This window comes from Hirsutella rhossiliensis, assembly GCF_020360975.1.
Source record: "Hirsutella rhossiliensis strain HR02 chromosome Unknown scaffold00016, whole genome shotgun sequence".
Classification (NCBI taxonomy): domain Eukaryota; kingdom Fungi; phylum Ascomycota; class Sordariomycetes; order Hypocreales; family Ophiocordycipitaceae; genus Hirsutella; species Hirsutella rhossiliensis.
This window is the reverse complement of record NW_025408682.1, coordinates 697368-715840: the sequence shown is the minus strand read 5'-3', so window position 1 is coordinate 715840 and position 18473 is coordinate 697368. Positions and strand designations below refer to the sequence as shown.

The window sequence follows — 18473 nt, the reverse complement described above, 5'->3', positions numbered from 1 at the left end:
GAATTCACCAATGCGGTGGACTTGCCACTCGCACACAAGGGCCTCGACTCGCGTGTTTTCGTGTCTATCTTCCCTGTATTCTTCTCCCCCGGCGGTGCATTTATTAGGGCTAGACGTGTTGAATCTTCCCCAATCCACCTTTTCGTGGGTCTGCCCACCCATCATGGGCCTCTCTCTACATTATCACAACTAAGAGATTCGCCCAACACCTGCGGCCATAGATTAGCTGGGAGATCGTCAGACTGAAGTAAAACTTCAATCCTACGGATACCTATCTGAAGGTCGTGTGTTCGAGTCACACTGGCCGCATCTCTTTTGCCAGAATTGACAATTCTGTTGCTTCTTTTTGCTCCGCGCAGTGGCGGACGCTGCTGTTATTGACAGGGGATGCTTGCGGGACACCGGGGGGCCAAGGTTGGAGCGATATTCAACTGGACAAAGCTGCCTTGCGATTCATGCTGACTGTGTCGTCGCATCAATGCCATCTTGATTTAATTTTCCTGTTCAACGAGTTACCAAGCAGACGGCAACTGTCGACCATGCTGAGCAGCAACTTTGCGCTCTAGCTCCGTCATCTTTAGCAATGCCGGCAAAAGTTCCTCTCACGAGTCATGGTATGTGTGCTGTACTAGCGAGATTATTCATTTGTATTTCCTTGTACGTCGGGCTTTCCCCTGGTGGATTGCAAAGCCCCCATGTCCGCCTCTTGCGGCTCCGGCCCGCCCCCTTTCTCCGTCTCCTCCGCCCCGGCCGGTGTGCTCTTGGAGACGGTCCAGACCATGGGCAGGACGACGATGAGGGAGCCGATACAAAGCCCCCAGTCCATGGCGAGCTGCTTCGTGGGGCTCGCCTTGATGGCATTGATGCGCCAGGCCATGGCGCCGCCGGCGGCCTGGAGACTCTTGTAGGCACCGACGAGCACGGCGGCGCGGGCAGGGCTATTGGACTCGGTGCCGATGAGCCAGTAGGCGTAGCTCTGCCAGAGGGCGTCGTAGGCGCCGTAGAAGATGTAGAGGAAAATGGGCCCCGTCGAGATGGCGCTCTGCTTAAAGTCAACGTCTTGGCGCAGGCCTCGGGCGAGCCGCTCGTCCTGCCACTTCTGGAACTCGTAGCCGCCGCCCCAGATGACCATGCCGGTGACGAAGACGACAGCCCAGCCAAGGCGGGCGCGGGCCGGGCGGTCCAGGCACGGAAGGTCGAGCAGGAGGCCCATGAGCAGGCCGCCGAACATCTGGGCCATCCAGTAGAGCGCGCCGTTGAGGGAGCGGGTGCGGATGTTGAAGGTGTCGCCGTTGACATTGTTTTGCTGGTAGCTGTAGAAGACGTTTGCGGAGAAGAAGAGAGGTAGCATGCAGGCGACGCGCCACGTGCAAACGGTGGCGACGGCCGTCTTGAAGCTGTCGCGGACCGCGTCGGCGAGGGGGCGAGAGGACGTCGAGTCGGCGCCGGCCGAGGGGCCGCGGCGGCCCTCGACCATCTCGACGTTGGGCCCGGGGCGCCGGCGGGCAACCTGGACGCGCGAGGGGGAGCAGATGAAGAGGCCCAGGAGCCAGCCAAAGATCATAATGGCCATGAGGGCGACGTAGGTGGAGCTGGTGACAGAGCCGGCGGTGGAGCGGTAGTTGAGGCCAAAAGATGCGAGGGAGCCGATGCCGCCGCCGAGGTTGAAGATGACCCAGAAGACGGCAATGGCGCGGCCCTTTTGCGACTCGTCAACGTACGTGGTCATGATGGCGCCCTGGACGATCCACAGCAGGGAGGCGCCGACGCCGAGGATGGCGCCTGAGGCGATGACGAAGGCGCCGTTGTCCGAGCGGTTGAACTCGAGCAGGCTGCCGCTGTAGAGGGGGTACGCCCACGCGCCCGCCATGAAGCAGAGGCGCGGGCCGGCCCAGGCGAAGACGGGGCCGACGATGAACAGGGCTGTGGCGGCCGTTGTTGACAGCATGGCCACGGTTGCGTTGGCGGCGACGGTCGAGTCGACCTGGCCCGAGCCTCCGAGGCCGGTCAGGGCATTGTACATCTGCAAGCAAGTGTGGACTCTTGGTCAGTTTCCTTGGGTCCTCATTTTCTTATATCAGGCGAACCGTGTCGCCGTCTGTCTTGTCTGCGCGAAGGAGAGAGGGAGGCGAAACATACCCCGGGGAGACAGAAGCAGATGAAGCTGATGAGCAATATCTGAGTCCACGGGTTCGAGTAGAGGCTAACAAGCTGCCCCGAGGCGTGTAACCCGACAAACGAGTCGCCTCGGGCCTGGTCTCGCTGATGAGCGCCGTGGCCACCCATCTCGATCATCGAGGCCTCGATAGCCGCCGAGCCCTTGTCGGACGGGCGGCGGGCCTCGTTACCGGGGGTGTTTCCGGCCAACGGGGAAGACGAGGCCTTCAATCCGGCCAGCAGCGACGACGACGACAGCTGGCCGTCGCGGCCCTGCAGCGGCGTCATGGCGCCGAGGGGGGAAGGAGAGACGAAGTCGTAATCGGGATGAGCAGAGACTGAGCGCGGCGCGCCGTCGAGGGTTGCGGAGAGGGAAGCTCAGGTATTAAAACAGCCACCCGCCTCCATGTCCGGGGAACCGATCGGGGAACAAGACGCCGTGCGCCGCGAGGGGAGGGATGCGTGGCGGCGCTTACATGTGGATGACTCTTCTCTGGTATATGGCGGGGGGGCCCAGTGAACGTGCTTTTCGAACACCTGCGTACATAATTAAAAGGAGGGATCGTCCGCCCGGGGAAGAAAAGACTGGTTAGACTCCAAACGTCAACCAAGGAGAGCTCTGTTGACGATGTATGGACCCCTGCGCAACGCCCATCGTCAACCGTCGATGCCCCCGGCTTCCGCCGTCCAAGTGACTCCACAGATAAAGGCATCGTGCTGGGACCCTCAGGCTTGGCTCGGCCAGGTGGGCACTATTTTTCTGTTTGCCAATGTTGACTCGCCGGCCAATCGGCAAGGTCTAAGCAGGCTAAAGTTGCTGTGTAAGTGGGCGATGGGTCCCCCTCTGGAGGGAACGCGTGACCGCTTGATATTAAGAGGGCCAGCCTTGACGATGCAAAGCAGTACAGAGTACCTAGTCTTATGATGAGGTCTCGTCGTCTCTGGTCCTAAGAAACATGGAGACACCCCTATCTGGGGAAGAAAGCATTCTGGTCGGGAAGGTTGTAAGGTTGATGCATGAGGAGACTTCAGGTCCCGATATAACAGGGCATGACGAGATTCGATTCTCCCTGAATCGTCTGCTCGCCATCTCAAACTGACATATATATTCTAGAAGCAGTGAAGGAAGCCCGATGGGCCCCCTCCCCGCCTCGGCCGCCCCCCCTGTTGCCCGGTGGGGCGAATCATCTTTCTGCCGGCATGATTCGGAGCGAAATCTGCATAAAAAAGGATCGACGCCATATGGGATGCTATCAACCGACGGTGACAACATACCGTAAGTGGAAAAAGAACAATGCCGCGGAAGAGCAAGAACAGCACCAAGCGCAACTCGAACCAATTCGAGTTGCTCGATGACGAGGAAGACGGTACGAACGACAATGTGGCCTGTAGCATCGTGGCCAATTCGACAAGCGCGGCCGACGCGACAAGGACCAGCGCCCGCGGTCGCCCTCTGAAACCGACGCTGCAATTCGACCCTGAACCGCGCCCATCACGAAAGAAATCCGCCGTCCCGAAAGCGAAACCGACGAATGCCGACCCCAATGCCAACGAGGATTCATTGGCGCGAATCGAAGCTCTCCTGAAACGCGTCGAGGAGCGGGCCGAAAGGGCGGAGAAACGCGTCGAGTCTCTGGAAGAGTTCATCCGAAACGAGCTCTTCCCACGCGTCGCTAGCCCTCCGGAGTCCGCCACTCCAAGTGCGCCTCATCAGCAACAGCAACAGCACCTGCCACTTTCGCCACCACCCTCTCCGGTCCCAGGGCCACTGCCTGGCATTGGCTTGGACGTGAGTCGGGTCCTAGACAGCGACATAAAGGAAGGCAACGCCGGCACTATTCGTCGGCGCGCGAACGCTGCCCTCGAGAAGTTGGGTGATAGAGCCCATCGTGGGGTTGCGACGGATGATATCGGATGCGCCGTGTTTGAGCGGATGAACGGGGTGAAAGTGCACAAGATGCGATGGCTCGGGACAGCGTCTGTCGACAAGGAATACCGCTCTCTGGTGGTACACCTGGATAAGAAAGAGGAGGTGGACAGGTTGCTTGCACAACGAACGGTTGAGATGGCGAATGGCGAGTGTGCATACACGCGACCATTTGTTCAGGGACTTCAACCAGCGAGATGCTACCGTTGCCACCTCTACGGACACTTGCATTATCGCTGCAAGGCGCCAGCTCCGATCTGTGGACAGTGCGCCCAACCGGGCCATTCTGCGTCGACTTGCACCTCGGACGTTTTTAAGTGTGCAGCGTGCGGTGGAAAAGGAGCACACAAGGCTACAGATCCTGGGTGCCCGGTATATCGCCGGGAACTCGCCAAGTTACGACCGTCGCCCTACTAACATACATCCTCTGTCTTAACAGCACAAACCCTCTACCTATACCTGTGGTTGCCCCACAGCTGGTAGGTTAGCTACACCGGACGGCTAAAGGCAGGTGGACTCTTCGTCAAATGCGGCGGAGGAGAGTGGTCTGTACCTCATCAGACAGGCTCCAGAATTGGAAGGGACAGGTCAAGTGAGCAAGAGACGGATTGAAGGATGTAAGAGAAATTCAGGGATTAGATCGGGACGAATTCCTTGGGCTCGGAACCGAGTATTGGACAGCTCTAGATTAGGCTTAGCGAGTCTGACGCAGTGCCTCTGACTATCGTCAATGGCGGAATATAATAAATAAATAAAATAAATCAACCGACGGTGGTCTTGATGAGCTCTGACTCGCCTCGCCGCCTGGGCGCTCATTTCTCCATCCCACGTCCCGGCCGCCCGCTCCACCTCGAATTTACCCGTCGCGAGATTTGAGAGGACCAAGCAATCATGCCATGCATAAGTATTCGGCCGAAACATGGCGGGAGACCATTTGATTGTCCTACCCCTTTTCTGTCACGGACTGCCATGCCAGTCCCGTGAGATCAAAAACAGGACTCCTTTCAAGCAAATGCCCCATGTTCCGGTGTTCCGCAAACCTACTAATTACCTTCGTGCAAGTAGGAATCGTCTTGCTGTACTGTAGGTTTACAATATTGAGACCAGCATGCTGTACCGGCCTGTCCGTGTCCATTCCGCTCCACGTTGAATGACTCCCGTGCAATGCAACGACTCCAGGGCACGGTGCGAGGGTGACCAATAGCCATACCAGATCTAGCTTCTCATATTCAGTTTGAATTCGGTGCCCATAGCTTTGAGAGACGCAATCAGGAGCAGTAGCACTGTCACAAGTGATGCGGATGACTTTCCTATAGCGCGCTCAAGTGGTACCGTGTATATTCATATCCATTCATCTAGGGACACGAGGTATGTATGTATGTATGTACATGAAGTCGGGCATCTACAAAGAGATAAAGCTGCTCTGTGTGGCATCCAAATTGTGTAAACTGTAAAGTCTCAACGCATATGAGCCTTGTGCCACGCTCAACGAATTCTTAGTAGACACGATCAGCACGACACTCCATGCGGTACTCGATGTTGGCGGCGATTAAAGTAGGTTGCGCATAATCCAATTTGAAGAAATAGAACATTCTAGCGGTAAATTATCGTCAGTCTTAAATCCCCAGGCCCATATTTGTCCGGCCTCGCTGCATGGCTGTTCTTTATTAGGTTATATATTCAGAGTCGGTATCCCATGCAACCCCGTGGCCCTTTGTTAATGCACAAGGATGGTTGGAGTAGACGAGACAAGACGCCAAGCTAATGGGACATCAACTTGAACATGAAGTCGATGCGCCCAGGGACAGGAACTTGCGGCCTCCAGATTCGAGCTGCAAGTTGCAGATATGGACCCGGGAGCCTTGGCAGAGAAGCCCGTGGCCATGGCATCTCCGTCAAAGCACGGACTATGCAGCAGCTTTGAGCATGTTCATTAACCATCCTTGGAGTGCTCGGCCAGTTTCTTCGACCATGGCGCGCGGCGTGGCTCATCCCTGTAGTAGCGTCAAGGTCAACATCTGTCGTGACCGGAGCCTGATGCCCCTTTGTTTCTACCCCTTTGTTTCTAGAACATCAAGTGACAAGCCCATCCTTTCTCGTGAAAAACGGTGGCGCCAAATTGCCACCCACCCGAAACTCCTGCAAGAAAGCCGGCCTCCCAGGGACGTGGAATCGTGCTGTAATGATAGATCTGAGACCCCAGCAGCTCACAATAGACGCCCGCGAGGGTCTTTCGACCGCTTCTGGCTGTATCCCCTTTCATAGCATGTCCCTCAGGGCCTTGCCCCAGTTTGCGCCCCTATATCCATGGCGAGCATCGCACAATACCGGCCCTCGCAAGAGTTGCGGATGTCTCGTCATGGGACATTCCCCAGCGGGATCACATGGCTGGTGGCTCGTCTTTTGGCTTCCATCCCAATTTTCCCGTTCTGCTCTTTCCTCCTCAATACAATGGTTGAACACATCAATTGGTGCCCAGGGCCAATTCTCACGGCAGTAGTAATCTGCACCTCCTGATGCTCACCATCAGACCACAGCCAAGGGGGCTCCGCGGCAAGCAGGCGAACACCCATGAGGGAGGGTTTTGGGAATAAGCGATGGTGAATTGTCGCTTTGAGTACACAACATCCGGCGAGTTGTTCAAAATGGTGAATTGAAATACGAGACCCGGAGGCGCCTCATGACCCCAAGGGTTACTTGATGCCACCTGAATCGGAATCTTCGTCCCTCCCCAACGCCGATGCTATGCACGTAATGCTCCAGAAAACAACCCTTGTATCCGGTGCAATTCAGTCACCATGACCCTGGGTTCCATTCTTGATCCCCTCGAGTACGGCAGCCCACTGCCCACCGGCTCTTTGCTTGCCAACATCGGCAAAGCGATCACAGGCAATCTTGCGAATGAGCAGCGTGTCCTTTGCCCTTTTAAGATTTCTCCCTTCTCCTGTAGTCAGGTACTCTTCGAACCAGTTTTCCTCGGTCGAATCAAGCGGCATAAAGGCCAGCTCGCCACGCCCGCTCGGCGAGCCTTGGCCCCGGCCATCCTCTAGGGTTCCCCAGACCCATCGTCGAAACAGTTGCTCGCGAGTGTGTTGAGGGTGCGACCGGGAGAAAAGCAGGGCCTCGGTGGCGTTGGTGCGTATCATGGCATCAAAGAGCTGCTCGAGCGCCGACGACGACTTGAGGATTGGCCGCACCGTGTAAAAGTATGACAGAGCGAGGCTGTAGTCGTCGTTGGGTGCATGGCGAACCAGCGCAATGATGATTTCGTCGGCAAAATCGGGGCTCAGCGACGGATGCGCCACGCACTCCAGGGCTTGCTGGGAAGAAGAGGCGTCGTTGTCAGGACCTATGTGACAGGTATATCAAAGGGGAGGGGTGGCTGACCTGGTAATCCTGCCTGTCCATGTGCCACAAGCCTTTCATAAAGGTTTGGTAGATTGTGGGCATGCCGGATTCAGATGCGAATACCTGCGAGGCGGAGCCTTGGCCGCCAATCGCGTCGAAGTCGAGCAGGATGTAATAGAGGAGAGACTGCTTGTGGTGGATTGACATGGCCGCCTCGCATATTTGCTGGTGCAGCTGTCGCAGTGCGCCATCAGACTTGGGAGGGTAAGGTTTCCCTGTGTATCAAAGTCAGTTCCAGAACCCAGCCGTTTAGGGTGTCTTGAGCTGGGCAAACCTTTGGAGATACCCAGGGATTTCATGACGCGGTCGATGAAGAGGGTGCCCTCCAGGCCCTTACGATGATCCTCAATCTCATGCTGAAGCGCGCGATCGTAAGGGCTTTGCCGGCCAGAGGGAAACACACGATCGAACTTGGAGTAGTCGAGCATGGCGTCTGCGCGTGGAGGCGAGCGAGGGGTTGTCCAATGTCGGGGCTGCGAAGAGACGATAACCTCATCACGAAGTGCTAGAGTAGGTACGCTACGGAGCGCAGGTTCTTCCGGCTGGCGATCTGTACAGGCCACACTCGCCCTCCAGTCGCGGTGTCACGTGGGCCTGTCGGCTCTCAAGGGTGGGGCGAAGTTGTTTACAGTACAGCCCGCCAACCGTTTCGGGACATTTCTAAACAAATCAATTTGTGACGCAGTCGCGAGGGGCAGCATCGCGACCCCCATTTTCTTCAGCAAACCCAACGCCTGGACGAGCGACCATTGTCGCTATTCACGGCCCACGCGACGACAGCAACTCATCACCGGATATAATCTCTTCGCTTCGAAAACCATATCCCATCAAAGTGGACTGAAGCGCCATGTCAGCGTCGACTCCCGCGCGGCCGTCGCGGCGCGCCGCGACCAGACGAACGGCCATCGTTGACTCCGACTCCGAAGACGATCTGACGGCAAACACTACAGCAACCAAAACATCCGCTGGCGACGGCCAGGAAGATTTCTCTCCGGAAACCACAAAGAGTTCTCGGCGGCAAACACGGGGCGCGAGAAGATCGATTGCGCCACCAGCTGCCCCCGCCGCCGCACCCCGTGGTCGCGGACGGCCCAGAAAGGTCACAACTCCAGCGCCGGCCCCAGCTGTGGAACCGAGCGAGTCTAGCCAAGTCGTTGATACGGAGCCGGCTGCACAGCCAAGTCCTGAGGATGCCTCGAGGAATCCCTCGCCGCGCAAGCGCAAGAGCGTGGCTCCACGGGCCTCCATCGCCCCTACCCCGGACCTCGCGCCGCCGACTCCGAAGCCGTCCATGTCTCCCGAAGCGTCGCGGCTTCAAGCCTCTCCCTTGGCCGACATCACCGCTGCGAGTGTGAATACCCAGAATGCAGATGATAATAAGGCCGCCTCCATCAAGCCTGTCAAGCCATTCGATACGGTCATGGACAAGCCCATGGATATCATGCTCAAGCAACGAACAGTAACCGCACCTGCTGTTGAGGAGACTTCCGCGCCCAAGCCCCGCATCGTACTCACCTATCTGATCCTCAACAACTTCAAGAGTTACGCTGGCCGTCAGGAGGTCGGCCCGTTCCATGCTTCATTTTCATCCGTCGTCGGCCCCAATGGCTCGGGAAAGTCCAATGTCATCGATTCCTTGTTATTCGTTTTCGGCTTCCGTGCCAGCAAGATGCGGCAGGGCAAGATCTCGGCCTTGATTCACAACTCGGCGCAACATCCTAACTTGGAGTATTGCGAGGTCGAGGTCCACTTCCAAGAGGTCATGGACCAGGTAAGTTGTAGACGGAATCGCCGCGGTTGGTGTCTTGGCTAACAGTCTCAGCCTGGTGGCGGCCACGAGGTTGTCCCCGATTCCGCAATGATTATCTCGCGCAAGGCGTTCCGCAACAATTCGAGCAAATACTACATCAATGGCAAGGAATCCAACTTCACGACGGTGACGACGCTTCTCCGCGACCGCGGCGTCGATCTCGATCACAAGCGTTTCCTGATCCTCCAAGGCGAGGTGGAGTCGATTGCGCAGATGAAGGCAAAGGCCGCCAATGAGCACGAAGACGGCCTTCTCGAGTACCTGGAGGACATTATTGGAACTTCCAAGTACAAGTCCGCCATTGAGGAGTCTGCCACCGAAGTCGAAGCGCTGAATGAAGTCTGCATGGAAAAGAGCGGTCGCGTTCAGCATGTCGAGAAGGAAAAGCACAGCCTCGAGGACAAGAAGGACAAGGCCCTCGCCTACATCCGAGATGAAAACGAGTTGACCATGAAACAGTCCGCTCTCTACCAGCTGTTTCTACATGAGTGCAATGACAACATCTCTGTCACCGAAGAGGCTATCAGCCAAATGCAAGCCCAGCTTGACGACGAGCTCGAGAAGCACCATGGAGGCGAGCAGGTAATCAAGGACCTGGAGAAGCAGTACACCACGGGCACCAAGGACTTTGAGACGCAGGAAAAGCAGACGCAAGCCTTGGTCAAGGAAATGGCCAAGTTTGAGCAGGAACGTGTCAAGTTCGACGAGAAGCGCAAGTTCCTGGAAGACAAGAAGAAGAAGCTGGAAAAGACGATCAGCAATGCCGAGAAATCGACAGCCGACGCCGAGGAGACGATCGAGCAAGGCAATCTGGACATTGAGACACGGACCCAGGAAGTAGCAGCGCTGGAAGAACAAGTCAAGTCGGAAGAGGCCGAGCTTGCCAGTATCAGGGACAGCCTCAAAGGGAAAACGCAAGCCTTCTCTGATCAGATCGCAGCCAAGCAAAAGTCGCTGGAGCCCTGGGTGGAGAAGATCAACCAGAAGCAATCCGCGATTGCTGTGGCAGAGAGCGAAATGAACATACTCCAAGAAAAAGCCAATGCTGGTGCAGTGGCGCTCGACGAGTTGCAGGCCAAGACGACTTCTATCGAGGAGGCCAAGGCTGCCAAGGCCGAGGAATTCGAGGCTTGCCAGGCTGAAAAGGAGGAGCTACTCCAAGAGGCCAACAAGATGACCTCGGAACTGCAGGTGCTCTCAGAGCAGGAACCCAAAATGCGATCCAAAATCTCCAACGCCCGCCAAAAGGCCGACGAGGCCCGCTCGAGTCTGGCAAGCACACAGACGCGAGGAAATGTCCTGACAGCCCTCATGCGCATGAAAGAGTCGGGCCGTATCGACGGCTTCCATGGCCGACTGGGAAATCTCGGTGCCATCGACCAAAAGTATGACGTCGCTGTCTCGACGGCCTGCCCGTCGCTGGACAACTTTGTCACAGAGACGGTCGAGGCCGGCCAACAATGTATCGAGTATCTGAGGAAGAACAGCCTTGGCCGCGGCAACTTTATCTGCTTGGACAAGCTGAGAGCACGAGACTTGTCGCCCATACAGACACCCGAAGGCGCGCCCCGTCTATTCGACCTCGTCAAGGCCAAGGAGGACAAGTTCCGCCCAGGATTCTACCATGCGATGCAGGATACTCTGGTCGCCAATGACTTGGCTCAGGCCAACCGCATTGCGTACGGGGCCAAGAGATGGCGTGTCGTCACCCTCGACGGCGAGCTAATCGACAAGTCCGGAACCATGTCTGGTGGTGGCTCGACCGCGAGAAAGGGCCTCATGTCTTCCAAACTCGTCGCGGAGACAACAAAGGAGCAAGTGACTAAGCTCGAGGATGACCGTGATGCGTGGGAAACCAAGTTCAAGGAGTTTCAGGAGTACCAGCGGGAGTGCGAGGGAAGGTTGAGAGAGTTGAATGAGAAAATCCCGCAGCTCGACACAAAGATGCAAAAGATTGGCCTGGAGATTGAGAGCGCCACGCGAAACCTCGCCGACGTCCAGCGACGCATTGGGGAGGTGAGCAAGGAGCACCAGCCTTCTGCCTCGGACTCTCACCGGATCCAAGCCCTGCAGAAGGAGATCACCAAACTCAATGCCGAGATTGAGCAACTTCGCGGAGAGACCGCCAGCGTCGAGCAGGAGATCAAGGCGTTGCAAGACAAGATCATGGAGGTGGGAGGCGAGAAGCTACGAGCTCAGAGGGCCAAGGTGGATCGACTCAAAGAAGAAATCACGTCACACAGCGAAGACATGTCCAACACCGAAGTCCAGCGAGCCAAGGCGGAGAAGCAAAAGGTCAAGCTCGGCAAAGATGTGGCCAAGGCAACCAAGGAGAAGGACGCGGCCGTCAAAGACCTAGAGAAGCTCGAGAACGACATCAACAACCAGGGCGAAAAGGCCGAGGAGCTCAAAAGTCGCGCCGAGAAGGCCGAAGAGGGCCTCGCTGCGACGAAAAAGGAACTGGTGAAATTCAAGAAGGAGCTGGATGAGAAGACGTCCGAGCTGAATGAGAGTCGTGCCGTCGAGATTGAGATGCGCAACAAGCTAGAGGAGAACCACAAGGCGCTTGCCGAAAACCAGAAAAGACTGCGCTACTGGGATGAGAAGCTTTCCAAGCTTGCTCTGCAAAACGTGGAAGATCTCGTTGGCGAACCGACCCCCTCGGCCCCCGCGCCCGTCGAGGATGATGAGGCAACGCGTAACGAAGCTGCCTCGACAACTGAGCAAGACGTTGACATGACCGAGGCCTCGAACGAGGAGGATGTTGATATGACGGACGCCCCGTCGGAGCAAGAGGAAGCAAAGGCGCAACCCACCAGCCAGCCACACGAACTGCCCAGGTACACCCCAGACGAACTTGCTGGCATGAGCAAGGAGACGCTCAAGGGGGAGATTGCGGCGCTGGAGGAAAAGACGCAGAATGTCAACGTGGATCTCGGCGTCCTGGCCGAGTACCGCCGCAGAGTCGAGGAGTACGCCGCCCGTTCGTCCGACCTCCAGTCGGCTATCGGCCAGCGCGACACGGCTAAGAAGCGATGCGATGACCTCCGCCGGTTGCGGCTGGAAGGCTTCATGGAAGGCTTCAGCGCCATTTCGCTCCGCCTCAAGGAAATGTACCAGATGATAACCATGGGCGGCAACGCCGAGCTGGAACTGGTGGACAGCCTCGACCCATTTAGCGAGGGCATCCTGTTCAGCGTCATGCCGCCGAAGAAGAGCTGGAAGAACATAGGCAACCTGTCTGGCGGAGAGAAGACGTTGAGCAGCCTGGCCCTCGTGTTTGCGTTGCACCACTACAAGCCCACGCCGCTGTACGTCATGGACGAGATCGACGCTGCCCTGGACTTCAGAAATGTGAGTAGCCCCTCCCGCCTTCGGCAGACTCTTGGAGTGTCTGCTGATGCTGATTGTTTCCAGGTCTCCATCGTTGCCAACTACATCAAGGAACGGACAAAGAACGCCCAATTCGTCGTCATTTCACTACGCAACAATATGTTTGAGCTTGCCGCGCGCCTTGTCGGCGTGTACAAGGTCAACCACATGACGAAGAGCGTGACGATTGAGAATAAGGACTATATCTCGCGGGCTCAGCCGACGCAACGGGCGGCTGGCCCCGGGCAGACAACGACGCTACCTCTGAGGTGAAGCGAGCATGGCTGATTTGTTGCGGAAAGCTGTACAGGATGAGTTTTGGCCGGAACTGGTCTTGGCCGTTGATAGATGGTTTGATGATTCATGATGGGTGGCGGCGATTCGAGATTTCGCATGTATCTTCTAGTCTTTGGATGCATAATGAGAACGGAATAGGCTTCAGGTCGGCTGCGTGGTGCTGGCAAACCGATGTTGGTGCTCCCCCGGGCCCAAGCGACTTGCACGCTTAAGCCCCTGAGACCTCGGCACGCGAGAGGCAGCAGCCTCGCAGCCGGATCGCTTCAGCCCCATTCACGCTGGCTGAGTCCGTCAGTGCGTTTCGTGTCGTCTTTACTGCAAGCTGTCAGGAACGGTTTCGTGAGTTCCTCGCCCAGATCCGGCGCCCGCTTGATCCTCCCATGTCGCGGGGCATGGCCGTGCAGGGGTGAACAACGCCGACTCTCTTTTGGACTCGGCCAAGCTCTGCGTCAAGCACGTTTACGACCTAGACAAGGGCGTTGTGGCGGAGCCCTTAATGTGTCGGCTGACCTGTGTGCGTGCTGTGGTAGCACCGTGGGCCTACGTAGGCTATCGAGCTTCGGGAATTGTCGACTCGTGGTGGTACAGACATGGAAAAGAAGAAGTGGGTGACGCGTGGACAGGGAAAGGCCCGGCATGTGGATGGGAGGCAGGTGAGGCGCCCTGGAGAGTTCAGCTTGGATGGAGCGCCTTGGTCGCCTCTTGGTCCGCCAAGAGCCTCGCGCCATGGGAGGGGGACTGAAGGGTTGAGACAGACGACGCTCTGCCTTTTCTCAGGTGCGGGAGACGACGGTATCACAGACTCGGCGAGGCAGCACGGGGAGGCGTTCGACCTGCTTCTCGAGCCTGGAAGCCAGCATTGGGAGTCGATAACGAGCGAGCCGGCGAACGAGCCATGACGCCCTCGACGAGCGAGGCGGCTGCCTCGGCTGTCTGCCGCCACTGGGCCTGTACTCTAACAGGCGACGTCCCACGACACGGCAGCTACAGAGCCGAGAGAGCCTCTACGGACAAGACGGTCTTCATTATAAAAGGGGCCTCAAGTCCACCGTTCGCGTGAAGGGATCCCTTCTTCCAAAGACGTTTCTGGGAGTTGGTTTCTATCTTCGCCTTTCTCCCGTTCTTTGCCTTTTCGCTCTTTACCTACCATTCATACATTCATTGATGGTTTTCTTTACCAAGACGCTTTCAACAATGCGTGCTCTTGCCTTCATCCTCGTCGGGCTCTACGGAGCGCTCGCCCTGCCTGCCACCCATGGCGACAATGTCTTGTGCACCAGCGACGCGCTCTTTACCTCGCTGTCCCGCGACGGACGGTCCTTCTGTTCCAGCGTGCTCGAAGGCCGCTGCCATCAGGAGGCGACGCCGACGCAGTATGCGACGTATGACCCGACCGTCATCTCTCAGCATGTAAGTTGCTGCCATGTCTGCTTCGTTGCTGGAGCTTTGAGAAAGGGAGAGGGTGCGTTCCAGAGAAGCTGATTCGGCGGCAGTGCAAATGTGTCATGACGACGGACACGTGCAAGGAGAGTGCCACGCCTACGGGCCTGTCGAGCCATGACGGGGCAGATGTGACATCAGTGACAGTGACAAAGGACGGCTCGCTTGTCACGGTGACTGTCACGCATACCCAGACGTCCACGACAGAGGGTGGCGGCGATTCGGAGTCAGGGGGGCAATCGACCACCCGACCCATTACCAGCAGCGATCCAACTTTTGGCACAACCGCCACCCCGGACTCGACCTCGAGCGGCAGTGATGACGGTGCGCCCGGTCGTGCCAGCCCTCCTTCCTCGTCTAGCGGCTCGTCGAGGGTCGGCACGGGAACAAGCGACGCGACAAGTAGCTCCCAGGACCCGAATATAGGTGATACCACTCGCGACAGCAGCACAGCGACCACAACTGACCCACGGTCTGGCTCGTCTCCCTCATCTGGCGTACCGGAGCAGACGGGGTCATCGTCCGAGCCCCGGCAGTCAAGCTCCTCTGGGTCGGCGCAGACGGACTCCCTCTCTTCGAGCACCGAAAGTGGCCGTTGGAACGCTTCCAGCACCTCGCTCGGGCTGTCCTCCACGGGCTCGCCTGGTACCGCCACCTCCGATTCTTCGTCTTCCGGCCAGTCGTCGGGCTCTAATGATGGTGGTCCGGAAACGACAAGGTCCGACGATACCCCGGAGTCTTCGACCACTGCCACGCTTGGTAGTTCAAACACCACAGCTCCCCCCTTGTCTTCCGAGACCGGGTCAACAAGGTCGGCCACATCTCAGGCAGACCTGACCTCCGGCCCCGGCTCTTCGCCATCATCTTCTGGGGCCTCGTCACCCGGCTCGGCATCTCTTTCTGTGATCATCCCCACGCTGCTTCCCAACACGACGACGGCGGCGGCAAACACGAGCAATACCGCCAGCTCCGGGATCACGACGACGCTGCCCCCCACAGCCAACACGACTTCGACGGCCACGGGGCCGCAGCAGACGCTCCCCGCCGCCAACTTCACGCAGGTGACGCGGACGGGCGCCGTCGCCGAGGAGACATGCTACCACCTGCCGCAGGATCCGCTGCACGGGCGTACGCGGCGAGCAATGCTCCGCAACGACGAGCTGCGCGAGCACAACTACACGATCCCCTTCCCGTACATCGAGTCGGTCGACTTTGACGAGGACGGCGTCGACCCGCTGTTCCTGACCCTGCGCGACGCCGCCCGCGGCACGCACTATATTGACGTCTCGAGCCGCAGCCAGCTGTCGATTGTCGACTCGCTCGGGAACGCCATGACGCTTGACGGGCGCGGCGTCCACTTCTCGACAAACAGCTGCCGCTACGACGTGTCCATGACCATCGACGGCCTGTACGCCCAGCTGGCCACGCTCTCGGGCCAGGTTTGCTCCAAGGGCCGACTGCTGCTGCTCGAGCAGCGCATGGACAACACGGCCTTTCGGCAGGCTGTGAATCTGCGCGACCAGTGCGGCAACCCGGTCGACCGGGCCGTCCGCAAGTACCCGCTGCTCAAGGTTGGCGACAGCGAGTGCAGCGACGTCGGCGTCAGCGACGACGACGCCACCAAGGGCCGCTGGCTCTTTGAGTGCGCCTTTCCGGGGTCCGAGTCGGGCGCCATGCGCTGCCAGCGGGCCGTCGCCACCGACATTGTCAAGTTCCTCTTCGTGGCGCCCTTTGGCGGCTCGTGTCCCGACCTGTCGACCGTCATCACCACGCTCGAGGCCACCAGCCAGGACTTTCTCACGCCGGCGTCGCTGCGCACCGAGCTCTACGACAAGGGCCTCAACGAGACGCAGCGCGGCGAGGCCGACCTGGCCGTCATGTACTATGAGCAGTTGTGGGAGATTCTCAAGCAGGCCTTTTCCAAGACGCGCACCAAGCCGCCCGGCGTCGCCGGCGCCATCCAGCAGTACGTCGACACGTACTCGTCGTTTGGCAGCTTCGAGAACGACCTGTGCCGCGACCTGCACGCCCCGGACCCGCCCCTCAACGTGAGCCTCCGCGCCGGCGCCGCGTACCTGCCGGTCGTCGCCGTCCTCTCGGCCCCGCCGCCGCGCCCGCCGCGGGCCCTCAACCTCACTATCCAGGACCAAGCCAAGGTGGCCTGCTGCCCGCGCGGCAGCGTCTCCAACTACGGCCAGACAACGGCGGGCAACAACGGCTCCTGCACGTACCCTGACAGCGCCCTCATCGCCAACTCGGGCTGCGTCTGCGGCCGCACTGCCGCCGGCGCCTCGGTCGCGTTCGAGTACTCCGAGTGCGAGAACTTTGTTGCCCGCTGCGCCACCGACGCCGACTGCGCGACCGAGGGCCATCCGGGCTTCCTGTGCCTGACGGGCAGTTGCTGCGGAGGCGGCGTCTGCATCGATCCCTACGAGTGCTCCCGCAACGGGACAGGCTTGCTCGGCTAGCTGGCCGTGTAAATGTCCAAGGGTGTAAACGGTAGCGGTCGTGGTGAATGCTAACCTGCGGCAGGGCCTCACGAATGTGGTAGAGGGGTTTCGTGAAGGCCGATATTCTAATGGACTGAGATTGCTCCTTTCTTTCCTGTCCAATTGATGACATGGTGCACGATGGGGAACATTAAGTAAAAATTGCGAGCTTTTACGGACTCGAGGCCCTGGCAGTTCGTGTTTCCCTGAGCAGCTAGTAAACTTGTTAGCATCAATTTATAAGGATTTGCTGTGCCTTTCGAACTTCCCCTGGTGTGCTTGGGCAATACTGTGATGCTGCAATCGCTCGAAGTGGGTTGGTGATTTATAACTGCTCTGCAGGGCCTCACGCCTTCACATCATGGCACTCTACAACACAAAACCGTAATTCGCGAGATCAACGACAAGATGCAGTCCGATTGATGTGCAACCACCTAGATACTCAATACCCATGATTCATCTAATCCCGTTTTGCATGAAGACGTAAACGCAACCGGACTCCATCCCCATCGTCCCGCCCGTCTAGGCCTTAGGGGTCGTGGGCACAATCTTCTTGCCGTCCTTGTTGTAGCGGACACGCGGCGGGGGGGCGCGGTTGCGGCGGCCCACGCGCGATCGGACACTGCGAAACGTTGTTAGTAAATAGTCTTCCACGTACCGGGCACTTGAGACGATCAGAGATCGCAGCATAGGAGTGTATCCATAGTACGACCCAAGGCTCATCCGAAGCACATACGCCGCGAGGGCGCAGTTGTCACACTCCTAGCGAGGACAACGTACCGGACAATCTTGCCATGAATGGCGCAAGAGACGCAGTACTGCAGCTTCAGGTACATCTTGGGGACGGTATACTCCGCGAAGACGGAGGCATCCGAGATGTCGCCTACAAACATGTTGTTAGCCTCGGTGCTTGCCAGGTCGGTCGCCGGACCAGATCATGAGATGACGGCCCGAGCAGGTCGGGGCGCAAGGCCAGTCTGGGGAGGAGACGTACGAATGGCAGCAGACTCAACCATGTTGCGGATGGTGAAGCGTTTGATGGCCTTGTCCTTGGGCGTGCATCGCGAGCAGTTGCTGCAGCGGATGGGCTTGGTGTGGCCGCGGCCCTTCTTGTTGCGGCCGCTGTGGGAGACTGTTAGCTGTCAATCCATGACAAGATGAGTGGTCATCGGCGCCCGCGACCCTCTGCGGCGGGAGCTTGTAGAGATGCCTCGACCAAGGCGGCGTGACTGGAGAAGAAGAATCGTACTTGTTCTTTCTTTTCTTGACCATCTTGGCGGTTATCTGTAGCTGATCGTTAATCGCAATCCAGCACACAGACAAAATCAACGAGGTCGGAGGGACGTACTGGAAATCGACGCTGCTGGGAGAAGGAAGAGGGTGCGTTCGGTCGCGAGAGGCAGTCCGCGATTTGAACCAAAGGGCCCCACACCACGGCAAAATCAGCAACGCCCAGGGCAGACTATGTGAAAACCCTAGGTCAGGTGACCCCACCTTCGCCTGCACCGACCGGAAATTTCTCAGCGCGCCGCCATTCCGCCCAACCTGCCTTTTTTCCCTCCATCGTCAACAT

At 58.2% G+C, this 18473-nt stretch overlaps 5 protein-coding genes and 1 non-coding gene across 6 annotated transcripts; 3 read left to right on the top strand and 3 right to left on the bottom strand.

Annotated features, from left to right (window-relative positions):
- The first annotated feature begins 211 nt into the window (after positions 1 to 211).
- Positions 212 to 309, top strand: HRG_12140. The gene has a single exon. It is a non-coding gene; the product is annotated as a tRNA-Phe (tRNA).
- Positions 310 to 637: 328 nt separating this feature from the next.
- HRG_10586 (ion channel regulatory protein UNC-93 domain-containing protein) lies at positions 638 to 2445 on the bottom strand (the record flags this gene model as incomplete). The annotated part of the gene is made up of 2 exons (XM_044869057.1): positions 638 to 2023; positions 2140 to 2445. 2 exons carry the CDS (start codon positions 2443 to 2445, stop codon positions 638 to 640), a joined length of 1692 nt encoding a protein of 563 aa, XP_044715799.1.
- Positions 2446 to 6873: 4428 nt separating this feature from the next.
- On the bottom strand, positions 6874 to 7920 carry HRG_10585 (nuclear pore complex assembly domain-containing protein; the record flags this gene model as incomplete). The annotated part of the gene is made up of 3 exons (XM_044869056.1): positions 6874 to 7404; positions 7472 to 7707; positions 7767 to 7920. The coding sequence occupies 3 exons, from the start codon at positions 7918 to 7920 to the stop codon at positions 6874 to 6876; spliced, it is 921 nt and encodes a 306-aa protein (XP_044715798.1).
- Positions 7921 to 8339: 419 nt separating this feature from the next.
- On the top strand, positions 8340 to 12947 carry HRG_10584 (SMC proteins flexible hinge domain-containing protein; the record flags this gene model as incomplete). The annotated part of the gene is made up of 6 exons (XM_044869055.1): positions 8340 to 8429; positions 8670 to 9263; positions 9309 to 10160; positions 10236 to 11318; positions 11376 to 12656; positions 12720 to 12947. The coding sequence occupies 6 exons, from the start codon at positions 8340 to 8342 to the stop codon at positions 12945 to 12947; spliced, it is 4128 nt and encodes a 1375-aa protein (XP_044715797.1).
- A 1218-nt stretch (positions 12948 to 14165) lies between these two features.
- Positions 14166 to 16879, top strand: HRG_10583 (nuclear condensin complex subunit Smc4; the record flags this gene model as incomplete). Its single annotated transcript, XM_044869054.1, has 2 exons — positions 14166 to 14381; positions 14465 to 16879. The coding sequence occupies 2 exons, from the start codon at positions 14166 to 14168 to the stop codon at positions 16877 to 16879; spliced, it is 2631 nt and encodes an 876-aa protein (XP_044715796.1).
- A 543-nt stretch (positions 16880 to 17422) lies between these two features.
- Positions 17423 to 18172, bottom strand: HRG_10582 (ribosomal protein s26e domain-containing protein; the record flags this gene model as incomplete). Its single annotated transcript, XM_044869053.1, has 4 exons — positions 17423 to 17522; positions 17681 to 17783; positions 17895 to 18022; positions 18150 to 18172. The coding sequence occupies 4 exons, from the start codon at positions 18170 to 18172 to the stop codon at positions 17423 to 17425; spliced, it is 354 nt and encodes a 117-aa protein (XP_044715795.1).
- Between the last annotated feature and the right edge of the window lie 301 nt (positions 18173 to 18473).